Raw genomic sequence first — 20,205 nt, forward strand, 5'->3', positions numbered from 1 at the left:
TGTACCACAACAGAGACCAACAACAGATTTTACCTCCGCTTCGAGTCTTAGCTTGTCTGAAACCATGAATCCTTTCTCTGTGTTAGCGACGTTTGTTAACGGAGTTTGTTTGGTTATTTATTTGTTTGTTAAATCTGTTTCACTTTGAATTGTGAGATAATTCCGGTAAAAGCAAACGTTTATATAACGATAAATCATGACATTATCAATTTCATAAACGATTTACATTAGATATGAATTACCAAACACAATATTGTACACTTATAACATCATTAACTTTATCAAAATCTCCTAAAGTCTACACAAAATATGATGCTTTATTTGCCAAATATGCTGAAGGAAAATCAGGTCAATTGCTTATGCAAGCGTTTGACGTTCTAGATTTTTCTAGTGTGATGCAAGAATGGGAGAAAAGTACTTTATTAGAGTTAGCCCCCTTGTCTAACGTGACTTTCAACATGGCTGCCACAATGAGCATGTGTGTTCGTCAAGTGATGAAGATTCCTCATTTTTCACAATCTGTTTTGTTTCGAAGTCCTTCAAGGTATGTCATTCCATTACATCAAGTTATTTTTAAAATATACAAGATTGTCTGTCTATATGTATTCATTCAACAATCAATACGAGGAATTATTCCGATGACATTCAGTGTTGTGCATTTCAGAAAGTTCAGCAACTGTGCTCTCATTTAACAAACTTTCATAGACTGGAAGGAGGTCATGGAGGAAACTAATTCTAATTTGAACCAGTGCTCAACAGTGATTCTAACAGTTAAGAGAAAAATATGTGTAACATTTATGTTCAACCAAATGACATTAAGAAGTTGGCCAGAGAGTGGAATTTTAGAATATGGCTCGCCTTTAAACATGTTAAACTGTGTTGTACTTAGTTCATGGTTGGGTAGCAATGGGTACCATTTCGAAACTTGGAATCAATTATTGGTAATCTAAACAATATGTAAGTGATATTTATAGTGTATAAATGTCTGCTGTTTCCATTCAGTAACCCCTGGTCAATTTGTATTTCTATTCCACCACATGCAGGTCCATATGTGGTATGTTTCAGTAAGGCTGAAGGGTGTCGTTGTCACTACAGGTACTACAGATATGTACCCCATGTACGTTTCTGTATACAGAAATGTAACCTAAACAAAGTCAAAATACAGAAAGGTACCCAGTACCCTAAACCGTAAACGACAGATGAGTCCACATTTCTCAATCTAAAACGGAAACCGTATGTAATTATTCCTGTTCGCCTGATCGCAAGTGGTATTGTGAAATGTTTGTTACTGTGTCTCCTTGTTTCTTATATAATGCAATCAAATGCATCCCTTACAACAGAATGACACTTGTGATCAAGAAAACGGCACAGTGCAGAATGGACGGGTCCTAGGATACTTTTTTGTATTCTGAATTTGGCTATGGTATGGTTCTGTATTCAGAAACGTACCTGGGGTACATATCTGTTGTACCCGTGCTGACAACAACCCTTTTAGCTTCAGTAAGGTATATCTCAGCATGTCCACAAGTGCATTTGTCTGAGACTAAAAAATATCTAAATATGGATGAAATGTGGGTATCACTGATGTAACATTTAGGGCTGGCTATAGATATAGATCATACAGATCGATAATCGTTAACTAAATTTATATATCGATCAATTATCGATAAATAACGGAGAAGTAACTTAGAGCAAAAATGCCAATAAGATCGGAAATATATTTCACATCATTGGTGAGTGGTGACATGTTTGTGTATGGATTATCATTAAAGCGTTAAACCTCTTTCCACATCCGTGATAAATCCAACTGAAGGCAGAACCTATTGTACAATTCCAATTATATCTTCAGCTTTATGTTTACCTGAAAAAAAAAACATGGGAGTGTGTGGTACAAGTCAAAATAGGAATTGCTCTGGACATCAGTTTTGTCAGTGATGCATCAAAGTTGGAAACGTCTTTCACATGTCTTCCTTAAACCTTTTGAAAGCTGTCACCTTGATTGAATGACATGTGATAAGGTTCATCACCAACTGGGGAAAATTCTCCAAAAAGATGCAGATAGGGAGAGGATCTGAGACCCCTTGCATCAGTAGTTTTATAGGTACAGAAATGTATGGTATCTCAGGGCCGGTGAGGTAGCCTAGTGGTTAAAGTGTCCGCTCGTCACGCCGAAGACCCGGGTTCGAATCCCCACATGGGTACAATGTGTGAAGCCCATTTCAGGTGTTCCACGTCGTGATGTTGCTGGAAATATTGCTAATAGCGGCGTAAAACCAAACTCAGTCAGTATGATATCTCATCTGCACTGGTATCGTCAGTTTGTTACTGTGGTTACTTCTAACTTATGTTTGAGTAACTATACCATTCAGATTTAATGACAATTGTTAATGTCAGTATTTTAAACTAATAGTATTGCAATTTGCATGTTTGTGCAAACATTGACCCTACATCAGTAAGAGCTTCATTGCAACAGTTAAAAATGTCCTGTCCTGCTGCTTATTGCAGCTACTGAATCTTCCATTACTGATACCTGCAGATGTTGTCGAGTCCGAATGACAACGACCGCTACTGATGGTAAGCCATCAACAACAGCAGAGCAGAAGCCGACGGAGGAGAAGCCATCTGAGTCTGCCCCTGTAGAGGAAACATCGGCCGTGGAGAAACAGCTGGTGGAGGATAAGGCTAAACTGGAGGTGCAGGTGGCCGACTTCAAGGTACAGCTCTTGGTTACAATGGCGACCCAGCACTGTGTCAGTCGTGTAATGTAATAAGGACTAGTGAAGATCTGGTTAGAATTGATCTTCAGCAACCCTTGCTTGTTCTGAGAGGTGACTAATAGAATCAAATGGTCAGGTTCACTGGTTGCTGCATGTTATTGTGTCCCTACTGCATACATCAACGCTCATGATGTCAATCACTGCATTGTCTGGTCCAGGCTTGATTACCTACAGACTGACAAGTGACATTATATGGCTGGAACATTGCTGACTGGCATTTATGAACAAACAGACAAACTATTCGTCAGATCGCTATTAGCACCGTTTACTGTATCACCTGAAGTATTTTGTACATGACCTAAATCTTTGCACATAATTACGCATGCATTATGCAGCTATTGGCAAAAATGGAAATCTTTTTAACCAATCAATATCAATAGTTTATCATTTGGACTGAACTATCGGTGAACCGTGATGTATGGTTTGAATGCACTGATTTATGGCACTATGTTTGTGCGTTAATCACAAAGTGTGTAGTGGGCCTGTATGGCCCCATTGTCTAAATGCACTGCAAGAAAACCTGGGTTCAAATCCCAGATTCACCCAATTTTGCTTGGTTTGTCTGCACCAACTCATGCTTATGTTTTAGCAAGTCAGTAAATGTCAGAGACCGCTTCAAGATTTCCTTCTTCATATATTTTCACAGGGCATTATAAGTAGTAGCTCTGCTAAGGGCTTTTTTTATATCACATATCAACACATAGATGTTTAAAGCCTCAGATATTTATGCTTTTGTTGACTCAGGTAGGTATATTTGATGTTAACATGATTAAAAGGCATTACAGTGAGATTCTTCTCATCATTCCAAATCATTCGCAGAACTTTTCAGTTTTTAAATGTATACACAGTGTAAATAGTATACCTGTATTATTAGATAACCCAGAATTGATCTCTGGGATGTTTTTCAGTTGATGTATGTTCTGAAAGTGCATTTTATAGGACCAACATAATGTTTATTACACGAATGCTTGAGACGGGGGGTGAAGGATTCAGACAGCGACTAACTAAAGTCACAGCACATTTATCCAGATTTCTTGGGGATGGTGACTGATAGTTTCCTTACAAAGTATTCGAGTAGTGCCCCCTTGAACTGAAATAATTTCAATTTCAATTTATTTGGGACGATCACTAGCACTTAACTAGCTAAATGAATAAATATGATTTTAAAACATATTTAGATAAAAGGGTTATTCTTATACTGCGACTAAGCACAATCCATTTGAGGCTTTTATTATTATCAAATGAAATAAATATATATTCACACTTCGACTGGCATTGGTAATTGAGCCAAGTCCGTCAGCCTCTCCCACCATGATCCTGGGTTTGAATGCCAGTATTACCCTGATTGTGATCTCTGGTTTGTCTGCATCAGCGCAACTGGTACACAATCATCTGATGACATTCTATAACAGGTCACATCAGAACGACCTTTCATCCGACCTATCAAAGAGTTATGTGTGAAATCTCGAAAGTCTCAGTCCAAAGATGCTTTCTAAACATGCCACCTTGAAAAGGGTAACTTGATGTATTCGTGACAACAGTTACAGTGAGTGAGTTGGGTTTTACGCTGCTTTTAGCAGGAGACACCAGAAATGGACTTCACATGTTGTACCCATGTGGGGAATCAAACCCGGACCTTCAGCGTGATGAATGAATGCTTTAACCACTAGGCTACCCCCACCATCCCTACAATAGTTAGAAGCTGAAAGGCTGATTCTGAATGATAACAGCATTCGAAATAGCTGCCTGCCCGACCGTCCGGGACGGGTAATTTTCAACAGGAACTGCCAGATTCTCAAATTCACCTGACCAACAGTCGGGTTAAAATTTAGACGTATATACTTAGTATTTTTTGTGGGCAGGTAAGTTTTGGTCAGGGCTGGCAAGTTTTACATCTAACCAGCCCTGTGGTCTGGCTGAAATTTTGGGAGTTTCATGCCCTGATGATAGACATTATCTGTCTCACGTTACAGTCATCTTCTTGCAGCAAGCTTGCGCGTTGGCTTGTCCATGCCTACTGTTCTGAAATACATACTGATCAATCAAGGGACAGTTTACAACATCAACATCCTTGTCCTAAAACCATGGTCACTTATATGACCACCTGTGACAAGGATCCACACTGTGGCAGACCGGACATTTTGTCTGTCCGAGGTTAAATCTCGTTTGTTTATCTGATCAGTAGTAGTCTTCTTGGTGAAGTGCAGGGTTTGATTCCCCACATGGGTACAATGTGAAGCCCATTTCTGGTGTCACCTTCAATATTGCTTAAAACAGCGTAAAACCTTACTCGCTCACTATTTTTGAAGCCATTTGAAATAACAAAGGCTATCTGGGTAGATATCATGTTTTCATCACAAGAGCCACTCTTAGTTTGGATGGCACCTTGATCAGGCTGAGAAAAATCTGCTTGAAATGTCAACTGTGGAAACTAGACTCTAGTATTGATTTTGACTAGTGAACACTTTTGCCTTAAGAAGATACATTCAGTGGTCGAAACATTTGTGAAATAACAGAGACTGTCCGTAGCCAGTGAGAGCAACTGACATACAATCTGGAGCAGTTGTCAGATATTCCTGAATTTACGTTATTTTCTGTTTTCAATTTTGAATCAAAACTTTATGCAAATATTTTCTAACAAAGCATATTTTGGAAAGGAAGTCTCTGTTTTGAAACTGGTTTTTATAAACTTGAGAAAGCTGCTTTCTTATATTATGTTATGGTCAGTCAAAGTTTGCAAAACGTTGTTCTAATGTGTCCTGTACTGTGATGTCATCACCTTCTGTTTAGCGGGAGCAACACCAACATCTACTTTATATAAGACTGTGTCATGATGCTTGCAGCACTGTAGACGACACTGATTTTCTCATTCATTGTTTCTTCAGGACAAATATGTGCGCTCCCTCGCCGAAACAGAAAATGTCCGACAGAGGATGAAAAAACAGGTGGAGGACGCAAAGATATTCGGCATCCAAGCTTTCTGTAAGGACATGTTGGAGGTGGCCGACATTCTAGGCAAGGCGAACGAGAGTGTCCCGCAACAAGAGATCTCTAACAACCCTCATCTCAAGAATTTGTTCGATGGACTGACAATGACGGAATCCCAGCTACAGAAGGTGTTCATCAGACACGGGTTGCACAAGATATCTCCATCAGAAGGGGACAAGTTTGACCCCTATCTTCATGAGGCATTGTTCGAAGTCCCTACAACTGAGAAGGAGGGTGGAACTGTTGCAGTAGTACAGAAAATCGGTTATAAGCTACAAGAAAGGACAATCAGACCAGCGCTTGTCGGGGTGTTTAAATCATGAGGTCTTTGTGCTGTAGCTTGAATGTGATATGAGGTGTGAAAGTACAATAATCTTTGTTACATGTTATACTGTATGGGTGTATTGATACAACTAGATAAACAGTATTATATTGCATGTACAGTGCAGGAAGTAGGACTTGTTATAACATGGGTGTGATACACACTATACTGACATCTTGTTCTATGCTACAAACCTGCTACAAAGCAGATCTATTCATCAGAGTATGCATCACCTTGAGCTGACACAGCTTATACAATGCTGTACTCTCAGGATGATGCCATATTGTGTTAATATGAGATAGTTGAGATTCAGTGTGGATTGGGATGCATATGACACAATGTACATTTAGATGGATTATCTGAGAAAGATCTTTAAAACTTCCTTTGAACATGATAAATCATACACTATACTTTGTTTCTTCTAAACGTATTGTGTGCATTTTCAATGATTCATATACATGTCTGCAAAGTTGCTTGTAATTCCTGGAATATTTCTAGATGTGGCACAAGACTCCAAGACTTGGACACGAACAGTGTCAGTTTCAGTGGTGGATGGCCATTTTATGATGTAATGATATAACTGTCGTCTCTTCCTGAGTGAACATTATATACATTATCATATTTTATGCATGCTTCAAGGTCTTAAATAAGACAAGGCCATTTTGTGGTTCTTGTTTTTCATGAGTTCATTTCAAGTCCTCTGGCATCATTAATCAAAAGTATTTCATGTGAATTTCTCCAAAAGGTGTCAAGATTTACATTTCAAAGTATTTTGTGAAGGGAGGGGATGTGTATATTATTAAATTTTCGGATCAGCAAAGCAAGGGCATTTATGGGTGATGTAGGTCATAATGTCGTTGGTCATTTGCAGTGTTGTGTTTCATTCCATTCATGTGACATTCTTGTGTCCAGATGTATGTCCAGAAACCAGTAACATCCATCAGGAATAAATCAAACCATAAGTAAACAGGCCTTTGTTTTCCTTCAGTTGGTTTGTTTGTGACAAGATGGCTTGCTTAGACCAATTCAAACCTGATGTTCTCTGTCAGTTGTTCATGAAGATCTAGGCCTCCGATTATTGCATCATATATGTGGCTGTAATGATTACTTTGGATACCAGGAGATCCATAAAATAGGTGTATAAGTTGTTCTGTATTTGTGTAAGAGGCCACATAAAATGCCTGGATATGAATTGCCCAGTTTCCATCATGTGTCTGGAACAAGAAGGCCACATCTGTACAGTCAAGGTGTCCAGAACTGGATGGTCGTGAAACCACTTGACGTTGACAAGCAGGTGTTTAATGAGGACCCCAAAACCCTGCCTCTGAGCTAACTTGACAGTGCTTCATGGACTTCTCCATGCACAGATAGTGTCTGGTGAAATTTGTTATGATCCAAGGGAGATAAGTCTGTATGGCTTGTTAACCACCGCCTTTTGACATGGAATGTTATCCGGAAAACAAAATAAAAAATAGTATAGATATAATGCAGTATTTTAATAATATAAAAAAGATTGCTCTAAGTTTCAACGAAAACATGCGACATCCAGCAGTAATCAGCCTGTAAAATCCATATCAGGTTACTAAATGTCGGACGCTAAAAACTGCCGTCAGGGCATGTACTGTCACTAACGGGGTCTTATCACTATATAAAAGGATATACAAGCCCCTGTGAAGCCAACGAAGCGAACACGAAACTTGGTGACAAGGTATGGCATGTCATCGTACCCCAATCGCACCGTGGACCGTTGTTCAAAATAACAGACTATATGTTGTCTGGTCAAGACACTTATTATTGACCGACCACTGTCGTATAGCAGGAATATTGCTGAATGTGCGTTATTACGGTTAGTTGTCCGTCCACGTGTGACATGAGGGGCGCCTGTTAATCAAAGTGCCAATGGTGTCTTAGTGCGGAGTACATACGTGGGTAAATTTGATGTACTTTAGTTAGTGAAATAAGACTGTCTTTAGGAGTAGAAAGAAATATTTCTTGTTTAGGTAAGGCTGCTTGAAGCAGCATATGCGGCCTGTTACAAACCACTTTAGAAGATAGTTCCGTTCAAGGGCCTCCTTGAAATAATGCTGATTCCAGGGCGCCTGTAATATTATAGGCACGCTCCCTTATTTTAAGGCCCTTCAAAAGGAATAGGGTAGCTAATATTGGTTTTAGCGTTGACTCTTCACGCAGACAGCACAGTTTGATTCCCAACATGGTGGCAATGTGCCAAACCTAATCATTGGCGTTTAATCGTATTTTTTTAAATCAGATTAAAAATTAACGTTTTAACATGACCGGAATATAGTGACACAAGACACACATTACTGAAGGTAAATCTAGGACAAGATGAAAAAGAACAAGAACTTGAAGATTATTAGTGTCATATGTTGCAAGAAAGATAAAAATCTTTCAAAGCGAGTCCTACAAATCCTTTTGGCCGACGAGACACGTATCACGTATATTTAAAAATAACTTATAAAAAAGACAGTTCACCCTTTTCAGGTGGAAAACGCGCCGACCATACGTCGCCTTATAGCGAGGTTCTACTGTAGCGGTGTGCCCCTGTGTGTCATGTCAACCGAGCCATTAATACATACCTGACATTGTATTGACACGCCCCCGGTATAACAGACCACCTACGGGCAGGCAGTCATGTGTGGCGTGGAAGGGGTTTCATAACTTCAGGTACAGTGTGAGCGAGACGAGTTTACCTGAGGGTGTGCGTGAACGGGGTGGCGTGGTGAGCTGGTACCACTGTAGTTGTATAACACGAAATCACTCGGGCGGAGATTGTCTTTAAAAAGGTTAAATGTACACCCGTTATGTCGCGTCTTATGATCCACATATGTAGAATTTTTGTGTGTATGTTGTGAAAAGGGCATCGTGATTTCATGCACTAATGTATGTATGGTAGCGTTGACTTATGAATGAAACAGGCAAGATGCACTCGGTGAACTCGGATGTACTTCTCCATCCACAGACAGATTGATAGGCAGACGAAACATGAACAAACTGTCGGCCTCTCAAAACACTATCTGACTGAGGTGTAAAACACTATCTGACTGAGGTGTAAAACACTATCTGACTGAGGTGTAAAACACTATCTGACTCAGGTGTAAAACACTATCTGACTGAGGTGTATGTTTAAGAAGCACGTGTCACCCATGTCTATATAGCATATACTACTCACGGGAAGTTAAGGACCAGCCAATTCTGTTTCAGAAACAAAACTCTCCTAAGAAAACATGAAACGTTATTTATAATAAGTCCATGATTTGTAGTAATCGGCAACGTGTTCATGGAGATGCATTAATAAATGAGAGGTTATATGTTGTGATAGCCGCAGATTATTACTGACAATGATACATTGCAGGTAGCATGGAATAACACAGGAAATTAAGACAGAAAAAACTGTAGTAATTATGTTGCACAAAATGATTGGATGCTAATAAAAATAGTTGAACAAGTTCATCGAATATTAATCAACATAGTTGAACAAAGTGATTGGATACTAATCAAAATAGTTGAACAAGTTGATCGGATACAATTAAAAATAGTTGAACAAGTTGATCGGATACAATTTAAAATAGTTAAACAAGCTGATCGGATACAATTTAAAATAGTTGAACAAGTTGATCGGATACAATTTAAAAGAGTTGAACAAGTTGATCGGATACAATTTAAAATAGTTGAACAAGTTGATCGGATACAATTTAAAATAGTTGAACAAGTTGATCGGATACTATTTAAAATAGTTGAACAAGTTGATCGGATACTATTTAAAATAGTTGAACAAGTTGATCGGATACTATTTAAAATAGTTGAACAAGTTGATCGGATACTATTTAAAATAGTTGAACAAGTTGATCGGATACAATTTAAAATAGTTGAACAAGCTGATCGGATACAATTTAAAATAGTTGAACAAGTTGATCGGATACAATTTAAAATAGTTGAACAAGTTGATCGGATACTATTTAAAATAGTTGAACAAGTTGATCGGATACTATTTAAAATAGTTGAACAAGTTGATCGGATACTATTTAAAATAGTTGAACAAGTTGATCGGATACTATTTAAAATAGTTAAACAAGCTGATCGGATACAAATAAAAACGTTAAAGAAATCGATTGGATACTAATTAATCAAAATCTTTGAAGTTAAACAAGTTGATTGGATCCTATTCCAAATAGCAGATTGAAAAGAATCAGTTGCTTGATTAGATCTTCATGGACAGATACTTAGTTTGATAAAGTTCTAATATTGTCTGCGGAGCATGCTCTATAGTTGATGACGTAGATCTATATGGGGTGATATACGGTCTGTGTTATACGGAGGTATTCAAGAACTGTTAGAATGATATACCTAATACAATTCAAGTTTACATACAAAGTGGTTTTTTTATTGACCCCAGTCAAACTTAATGGGATCGTATTATCCCTGAGCATGGACTCGTCTAAACTTACGTCCCTACCATAAACTTGAACAAGCATTTTATGAGACACGCCTATATTGTATACGTTAAAGTGTCAATACGTCTATGAACCCGGAGCTCCCACTGTAACAAACCCGTAGGAAGTGCGTCTTAGAATGAATTGGTCCATCCTTTACTGGAAAGACTTTATCAACCCCTGCTTAAAACAATAACCTGAACACTAAATTAAAATATTTGCTGCATCATACTAAAATAAATAACATGAACTAAGTTTTTGCCAGGATAATGTCTTTTAAACTTTTCGAGGCAGGATTTACGGGGGTTGGTTTGACTTGAATGCCGGTCGTAAAAGTTGACACATCAGGTGGTGTGGTTGATGGCGGATCCCAGCAGAGAAGGTCGTTCCTCACAATACCAACGCCTTGATTATTTACAGATCACCGTCATTTAGCCGGAATACTACTGATGGCGGGGCTACAAATCATACGTTACACAGTTCAATGTACGCCATGTCTATGGTTGGTTTGAATAATGATATATATGGCTGCTCGATACAATGGCCAGTGAAGACAGTCTGTTATATCGAGTATACACAGAACCCTGTCGGGGCAAAGTACCAACCTACACCAGGCCAAAGGCGGATCACAACCGCACGATGTCAGTCTATGTTGAACAGAGATAATATTTCCTGGTGTAAGTGGCATTGTCAGGGTAGGAGTGTTATGCTGTGGTGTCGGTATGTGACGGGGCCCTGACCTGAGTGTGACCCACTGGAGATATGTGACTGGGCTCTCTGGTCACAAGCCAAGGCCCACTGGACATGTGTGACTGGGCTGTCTGATCACAAGTCAAGGCCCACTGGAGATGTGTGACTGGGTCTGTCTGATCTGGAGAAGCTGGGCCAGGACCTGGAGAGGACCTACTGGAGATGTGGGACTGGGCTGTCTAGTCACAAGCCAGGACCTAGATGTGTGACTGGGCTGTCTGGACAATGGAGATGTGACTGGGCTGTCTGGTCACAAGCCAGGACCTACTGGAGATGTGTGACTGGACTGTCTGGTCACAAGCCAGGACCTACTGGAGATGTGTGACTGGGCTGTCTGGTCACAAGCCAGGACCTACTGGAGATGTGTGACTGGGCTGTCTGGTCACAAGCCAGGACCTACTGGAGATGTGTGACTGGGCTGTCTGGTCACAAGCCAGGACCTACTGGAGATGTGTGACCGGGCTGTCTGGTGTGTGTGACTGGGATGTCTGGTCACAAGCCAGGACCCACTGGAGATGTGTGACAAGCCAGGACCCACTGGACATGTGTGACTGGGCTGTCTGATCACAAGCCAGGACCTACTGGAGATGTGTGGCTGGGCTGTCTGGTCACAAGCCAGGGCCCACTGGAGATGTGTGACTGGGCTGGGCTCTCTGGTCACAAGCCAAGGCCCACTGGAGATGTGTGACTGGGCTGTCTGGTCACAAGCCAGGACCTACTGGAGATGTGTGACCGGGCTGTCTGGTCACAAGCCAGGACCTACTGGAGATGTGTGACTGGGCTGTCTGGTCACAAGCCAGGACCTACTGGAGATGTGTGACTGGGCTGTCTGGTCACAAGCCAGGACCTACTGGAGATGTGTGACTGGACTGTCTGGTCACAAGCCAGGACCTACTGGAGATGTGTGACTGGGCTGTCTGGTCACAAGCCAGGACTCACAGGGATGCTTCCAGGTCTCACAATAGTAAAGGGCGGGGAACGGCAGCGTGGTGAGTACATGATACAGCTACGTTTGTTACTGACTTATGTGTGTCATGTCATAGTCCCCTTGTGTAAATACTGTGTTGTTATGTGTGTGTGTCATCATAGTCCCCTTGTGTAAATACTGTGTTGTTATGTGTGTCACGTCATAGTCCCTTGTGTAAATACTGTGTTGTTATGTGTGTCATGTCATAGTCCCCTTGTGTAAATACTGTGTTGTTATGTGTGTCATGTCATAGTCCCCTTGTGTAAATACTGTGTTGTTATGTGTGTCACGTCATAGTCCCCTTGTGTAAATACTGTGTTGTTATGTGTGTCATGTCATAGTCCCCTTGTGTAAATACTGTGTTGTTATGTGTGTCATGTCATAGTCCCCTGTGTGTTGTGTACTGTGTGTCATAGTCCCCTTGTGTAAATACTGTGTTGTTATGTGTCACGTCATAGTCCCCTTGTGTAAATACTGTGTTGTTATGTGTGTCATGTCATAGTCCCTTGTGTAAATACTACTGTGTTGTTATGTGTGTCATGTCATAGTCCCCTTGTGTAAATACTGTGTTGTTATGTGTGTCATGTCATAGTCCCCTTGTGTAAATACTGTGTTGTTATGTGTGTCATGTCATAGTCCCTTGTGTAAATACTGTGTTGTTATGTGTGTCATGTCATAGTCCCCTTGTGTAAATACTGTGTTGTTATGTGTGTCACGTCATAGTCCCCTTGTGTAAATACTGTGTTGTTATGTGTGTCACGTCATAGTCCCCTTGTGTAAATACTGTGTTGTTATGTGTGTCACGTCATAGTCCCCTTGTGTAAATACTGTGTTGTTATGTGTGTCACGTCATAGTCCCTTGTGTAAAATACTGTGTTGTTATGTGTGTCATGTCATATACTGTGTTTGTGTAAATACTGTGTTGTTATGTGTGTCATGTCATAGTCCCCTTGTGTAAATACTGTGTTGTTATGTGTGTCACGTCATAGTCCCCTTGTGTAAATACTGTGTTGTTATGTGTGTCATGTCATAGTCCCCTTGTGTAAATACTGTGTTGTTATGTGTGTCATGTCATAGTCCCCTTGTGTAAATACTGTGTTGTTATGTGTGTCACGTCATAGTCCCCTTGTGTAAATACTGTGTTGTTATGTGTGTCACGTCATAGTCCCCTTGTTTAAATACTGTGTTGTTATGTGTGTCACGTCATAGTCCCCTTGTGTAAATACTGTGTTGTTATGTGTGTCACGTCATAGTCCCCTTGTGTAAATACTGTGTTGTTATGTGTGTCACGTCATAGTCCCCTTGTGTAAATACTGTGTTGTTATGTGTGTCACGTCATAGTCCCTTGTGTAAATACTGTGTTGTTATGTGTGTCACGTCATAGTCCCCTTGTGTAAATACTGTGTTGTTATGTGTGTCACGTCATAGTCCCCTTGTGTAAATACTGTGTTGTTATGTGTGTCACGTCATAGTCCCCTTGTGTAAATACTGTGTTGTTATGTGTGTCACGTCATAGTCCCCTTGTGTAAATACTGTGTTGTTATGTGTGTCACGTCATAGTCCCCTTGTGTAAATACTGTGTTGTTATGTGTGTCACGTCATAGTCCCCTTGTGTAAATACTGTGTTGTTATGTGTGTCACGTCATAGTCCCCTTGTGTAAATACTGTGTTGTTATGTGTGTCATGTCATAGTCCCCTTGTGTAAATACTGTGTTGTTATGTGTGTCACGTCATAGTCCCCTTGTGTAAATACTGTGTTGTTATGTGTGTCATGTCATAGTCCCCTTGTGTAAATACTGTGTTGTTATGTGTGTCACGTCATAGTCCCCTTGTGTAAATACTGTGTTGTTATGTGTGTCATAGTCATAGTCCCCTTGTGTAAATACTGTGTTGTTATGTGTGTCACGTCATAGTCCCCTTGTGTAAATACTGTGTTGTTATGTGTGTCATGTCATAGTCCCTTGTGTAAATACTGTGTTGTTATGTGTGTCACGTCATAGTCCCCTTGTGTAAATACTGTGTTGTTATGTGTGTCACGTCATAGTCCCCTTGTGTAAATACTGTGTTGTTATGTGTGTCACGTCATAGTCCCCTTGTGTAAATACTGTGTTGTTATGTGTGTCATCATAGTCCCCTTGTGTAAATACTGTGTGTGTTATGTGTGTCATGTCATAGTCCCCTTGTGTAAATACTGTGTTGTTATGTGTGTCACGTCATAGTCCCCTTGTGTAAATACTGTGTTGTTATGTGTCACGTCATAGTCCCCATTCCCCTTTGTGTAAATACTGTGTTGTTATGTGTGTCACGTCATAGTCCCCTTGTGTAAATACTGTGTTGTTATGTGTGTCACGTCATAGTCCCCTTGTGTAAATACTGTGTTGTTATGTGTGTCACGTCATAGTCCCCTTGTGTAAATACTGTGTTGTTATGTGTGTCACGTCATAGTCCCTTGTGTAAATACTGTGTTGTTATGTGTGTCATGTCATAGTCCCCTTGTGTAAATACTGTGTTGTTATGTGTGTCATGTGTGTCACGTCATAGTCCCCTTGTGTAAATACTGTGTTGTTATGTGTGTCACGTCATAGTCCCCTTGTGTAAATACTGTGTTGTTATGTGTGTCATGTCATAGTCCCCTTGTGTAAATACTGTGTTGTTATGTGTGTCATGTCATAGTCCCTTTGTGTAAATACTGTGTTGTTATGTGTGTCACGTCATAGTCCCCTTGTGTAAATACTGTGTTGTTATGTGTGTCACGTCATAGTCCCCTTGTGTAAATACTGTGTTGTTATGTGTGTCACGTCATAGTCCCTTGTGTAAATACTGTGTTGTTATGTGTGTCACGTCATAGTCCCCTTGTGTAAATACTGTGTTGTTATGTGTGTCATGTCATAGTCCCCTTGTGTAAATACTGTGTTGTTATGTGTGTCACGTCATAGTCCCCTTGTGTAAATACTGTGTTGTTATGTGTGTCACGTCATAGTCCCCTTGTGTAAATACTGTGTTGTTATGTGTGTCACGTCATAGTCCCCTTGTGTAAATACTGTGTTGTTATGTGTGTCACGTCATAGTCCCTTGTGTAAATACTGTGTTGTTATGTGTGTCACGTCATAGTCCCCTTGTGTAAATACTGTGTTGTTTTGGTGATTCTCATACTGTTACATGTACTATTTATTGCTCTATGTATCACAGCAGCTGACGTACAACAAATTCCCTTTCGGGCGAATAGAGTGTTATTATTATCCTGCATATTCATAACCTTATTCGAAATGTATATTAACAACCACAGATGCAAAATTATCCAACTGGTATATTTCACATTTGGAAGCAAGCAGTGGTTCATGTATTGAGGAATTATGTAGGCTCGAGAGATTATCATAGATAGTTATTGTGTGAATGCAACGAACATATCTGGACTGAATTAGATTTAATTAAACTGTATTGTGTCAGTACAATCAGTACAACTGCTCCATTAGATGGGTCGGCACAGCTTGCTGACAAACGTCCCTCTATTGAAGTGGAAATAATTTGACGAATGCAGGCTCTGTCCATTTGAGCCCATCTTCATATTGTCAAGGTTAATGTATGTCACGTGACTCTTTCTGTCGTCCGTCCGTATGTCTACCAGTCCATTGGGAAAACTGTTCCCATCCATCATGCTGCATCACGTCACTCAGCATCCACCGGCATCAGATCGACGTGATTAAAGGTAAACGGCCAGCTGAAACTGCGTCGACACCACACCACGTTTGTGTTGAAGAAATAACCTTCTGGTCAACGTCTTCTTCTGTAAAAGCTTTTGACAAACTGAGGTCATTTATTTTGAGACTGTTCCACTCAACTTTGTGTACAGATAGATCGAGCAGTGACGGCTGTGGCTGATGTTCATGGTGGATGTGTGAGAAATCAACTGTGTATCTGATGGTTTATGGACAAGAAGTCGACCTTTTGAAATTTCGCTATGGACACGAAGTCGACCCGCGGTAAACTTTGATGTTGAAGGCGTTGCTAGAGTCACGCTAATCCGCTAGTAGGTGTTGTTTTAAGATTTTCCATAACCGAAGCATCGCGTAAGGCGTGAACATATTTCACTCAAAATGTCATCAATGTTATCATACATATGAGAGTGAATTCACAATGATGAACATATTTAAGGAAGGAACACGCGGTAGATTGCATTCAATTTCGATATGACAAATACACAGTTACATCTCGTGGTGGAAGATACCTGTGTGTTGGTGGATTTATGAGTGAAGCGAAATTGGATATCCTGGAAGTGCACAGAAAAGAAGTGTAATTTCACTGCGTCAACTGTCAATGACATTGTGACGATGGTGAAAGGTGACCATGCTCATCCCCGTGTCCAAGTAGACATAAAGGTAAGCATCTTGTCAATGCCTGATATCAATCTGTTACTAAGGAAAATATAAAAGTAAAATAGATATATCAAATCTGAATAATGTACGTGACCATGTTTTGCATATCGTTTAATAGATTTTGTTAACAATTCTAACAATTTATATATAGCAGTAGAGTGGTGTAACGTGGTCTGTGTAAAAGAATGTGTAAAAAGAAATAATAAATCTACTTTTACTATCTTTCAGATGAACCAGTTTGCAAATGGTGCATCTCACCTACTTCATGTTGGATGATTTTGTATACGAAATAAAATGGACGAATTATAGTACTTTTCTCCTGTTGTCTGTGTTCTCAACCGCATAATCTGGATTATCGCCTTGTGAAAACACTGGATTATTTCTTTGTCTTTTCTAATCCCCTGTTAATTGGTATAAGGTCAAATGGACAGGACGTCGACCTTTTTTCTTAACTGAACCGTGACATTTCACCCAAGGGTCGACGTCCTGTGCTTAACTCATCCTAGACACCTTGTACGCAGAATATATTGGGAGTGTACACCAGAATTTACAATTTCCCTCGGTACCCTGATGAGACTGGGCCCAGTTCCACAAGGTTGACATGGTACAGCCATTGTCGATTTCAAAGCATTGCGATTGCTTTGGGGGATAGGACCCAGGGCCATTTCCTTCGCTACATTCAGGGGGTCTTGCTTGTCTGGTGCGGTCCCCTAATCTCCGTCCCCGGCGTTGCTACTCCACCACCTGAGTTGCAACATCTACTGACCACAGGTCGCCAGTGTAACTGCATGCACTGCCACTACCGTCATCCAAATCCATATGTTAGTCAACTGATTATTGTCTTCAAATTAATTCATTAATTCAAGATGCCACAATATGTAGACTATGGGATTCAGTCTACACACAGATCTAAATGGAAAATTTTATAAAACTCTTAATTGACAGCTCTGTAAGATTTTCATTAAAAACATTCCATAGATAGATATTCGAAAAAGAAATATTATATCGGTTTGGGTATTTTTATATGTCGAATATGCCCCTTACTAAAATCACAGACATGGTATTACAATGTTTCTAAATCATCAATAATGTATTGCACACTCAAGTCACACTGACGATAAGTTCACATCACGCACGTGTGAGGTGAGGTGAAACTGGGTTTTAACGTCGTACTTGAGGATATTTCGCTCATATGACGACGTGCATGCGTGTGTATGTGTATGTGCGGCTGCTTGTACTAGCCCAGACTGATGCTGGTTTTATAGTGCTAGCCCACTGAGATACCATGCCAATACGAAGGTTCTCGATGGAGCTCCAGTGTAGGTTCCAAGTTTAAACCACAATGTCAAAGTTTGGACAACTGAGTCGTGAAATGAGTAGCCTTTGCGTCTGTTTATGCCGGGTGCCATCTTTTCGCGAACTTCTTGTATCTTCACTATCTGATAATGATTCACATACTTAAGGAACTACACAATCGAATGGGCATTACCTTCAGACGTAGAAGACCGCCTCCGTGGTGTAGTGGTTAGAGCGTCCGCCCGGAGAGCGGAAGGTCGCGGGTTCGATCCCCGACCGCGTCATACCAAAAGACGTTAAAATATGGTACTTGTTGGTCCCTGCCTGGCGCTCGGCATTAATGGGTACAACAAGGACTGGTCGGCTCGGAGTCAGTATAATGTGTCTGAGTGGGGTATTCATGCTTCACTGCGGCATGGTATCTCAGTGGGCTAGCACTATAAAACCAGCTTAAGTCTGGGCTAGTACAAGCAGCCACACATACACATACACATACACACACATGCACGTCGTCATATGAGCGAAATATTCTCAAGCACGACGTAAAACCCAATTTCGCCTCACCTCACCTTCAGGCGTAGAAAGGGTTTTGTCGCTGTTATTCTGAAGTGAGTGAGTGAATTATTTTTTACGCCGCTTTTTAGCAATATTCCAGCAATATCCCGGCGGGGACAATAAATAAATGGGCTTCACACATTGTGTCCATGTGGGGAATCGAACCCGCTTTAACCACTATGCTACCCAACCGCCCCGTTATTCTGAAGAAGATATTACGGGCATGTAAACTCCCCAAAGCGGCGTTAATAAAAGCTGTGTCCTTTCTGCAGGAGACATGTATTTTTCCCTGAAATACGTTATGCGTTTTGGTCTTTTTGTGTTTGTTTAAAAAACAGTCAACTCGGATATAGGACTAACAATACCCCAGACATTGAAGACGCAATCCACTGGATGTTACAACACCAATCCCCTCGCACGTGCTGTGTAACATTCATCTGTGGAGGAGAGGCAAGTAACAACATCCGGGTGTCCTTGATCTGGAGTTTAGTCGGGGTAGTTGTAAGCTAACATCTACGTCTGCCACTTATGAATATTTAAATATAGGAACTCAGCTATTTTAATCTACGTCATTGTATGAATGTTGTTTTACACCTCAGCCACACCATTAACTAAAACGATCCACGTCATCGGGTGGCATTAATACAAGACCAGTCAACAAGACCAGTCAACAAGACCAGTCAACAAGGCCAGTCAACAAGACCAGTCAACAAGACCAGTCAACAAGACCAGTCAACAAGACCAACAAGACCAGTCAACAAGACCAGTCAACAAGACCAGTCAACAAGACCAGTCAACAAGACCAGTCAACAAGACCAGTCAACAAGACCAGTCAACAAGACCAGTCAACAAGACCAGTCAACAAGACCAGTCAACAAGACCAGTCAACAAGACCAGTCAACAAGACCAACAAGACCAGTCAACAAGACCAGTCAACAAGACCAGTCAACAAGACCAGTCAACAAGACCAACAAGACCAGTCAACAAGACCAGACCAATCAACAAGACCAGTCAACAAGACCAGTCAACAAGACCAGTCATCAACAAGACCAGTCAACAAGACCAGTCAAACAAGACTAGCCAACAAGACTCAACAAGACAAGACCAGTCAACAAGACCAGTCAACAAGACCAGTCAACAAGACCAGTCAACAAGACCAGTCAACAAGACCAATCAACAAGACCAATCAACAAGACCAGTCAACAAGACTAATCAACAAGACCAGTCAACAAGACCAATCAACAAGACCAGTCAACAAGACCAGTCAACAAGACCAATCAATCAACAAGACCAATCAATCAAGACCAGTCAACTAGACTAATCAACAAGACCAGTCAACAAGACCAATCAACAAGACCAGTCAACAAGACCAATCAACAAGACTAATCAACAAGACCAATCAATCAACAAGACCAATCAATCAACAAGACCAATCAACAAGACCAATCAACAAGATCATTATAGCTTGTTTGTTGTTGGTTTATTCAGAAAACCCATTACGGTGCATCGAGGTGCATGCTGATTTTTACCCGTGAAGATCCGGGTTAGAATTGATCTTCAGTAACCCATGCTTGTCGTAAGAGGCGACTAACGGGTCGGGTGGTCAGGCTCACTGACTTGGTTGACACATGTCATCGTATCCCAACTGCGTAGATTGATGCTCATGCTGTTGATCACTGGATTGTCTGGTCCAGACTCGATTATTTACAGCTGGAATAATAGCTGG

General features: G+C 40.7%; 1 protein-coding gene and 1 long non-coding RNA gene across 2 annotated transcripts; both read left to right on the forward strand.

Moving 5' to 3' along the window:
* Positions 1–440: 440 nt before the first annotated feature.
* Positions 441–7,054, forward strand: LOC124282958 (grpE protein homolog 1, mitochondrial-like). The gene is made up of 3 exons (XM_046719012.1): positions 441–544; positions 2,537–2,714; positions 5,663–7,054. Exons 1-3 carry the CDS (start codon positions 459–461, stop codon positions 6,086–6,088), a joined length of 690 nt encoding a protein of 229 aa, XP_046574968.1. The 5' UTR covers positions 441–458; the 3' UTR covers positions 6,089–7,054.
* A 9,398-nt stretch (positions 7,055–16,452) lies between these two features.
* Positions 16,453–16,936, forward strand: LOC124282976. The gene is made up of 2 exons (XR_006900289.1): positions 16,453–16,631; positions 16,857–16,936. It is a non-coding gene; the product is annotated as an uncharacterized LOC124282976 (long non-coding RNA).
* The last annotated feature ends 3,269 nt before the right edge of the window (positions 16,937–20,205 follow it).

This window comes from Haliotis rubra, unplaced genomic scaffold (genome assembly GCF_003918875.1).
Source record: "Haliotis rubra isolate DU_JTF1 unplaced genomic scaffold, ASM391887v1 Scf308, whole genome shotgun sequence".
Classification (NCBI taxonomy): Eukaryota; Metazoa; Mollusca; class Gastropoda; order Lepetellida; family Haliotidae; genus Haliotis; species Haliotis rubra.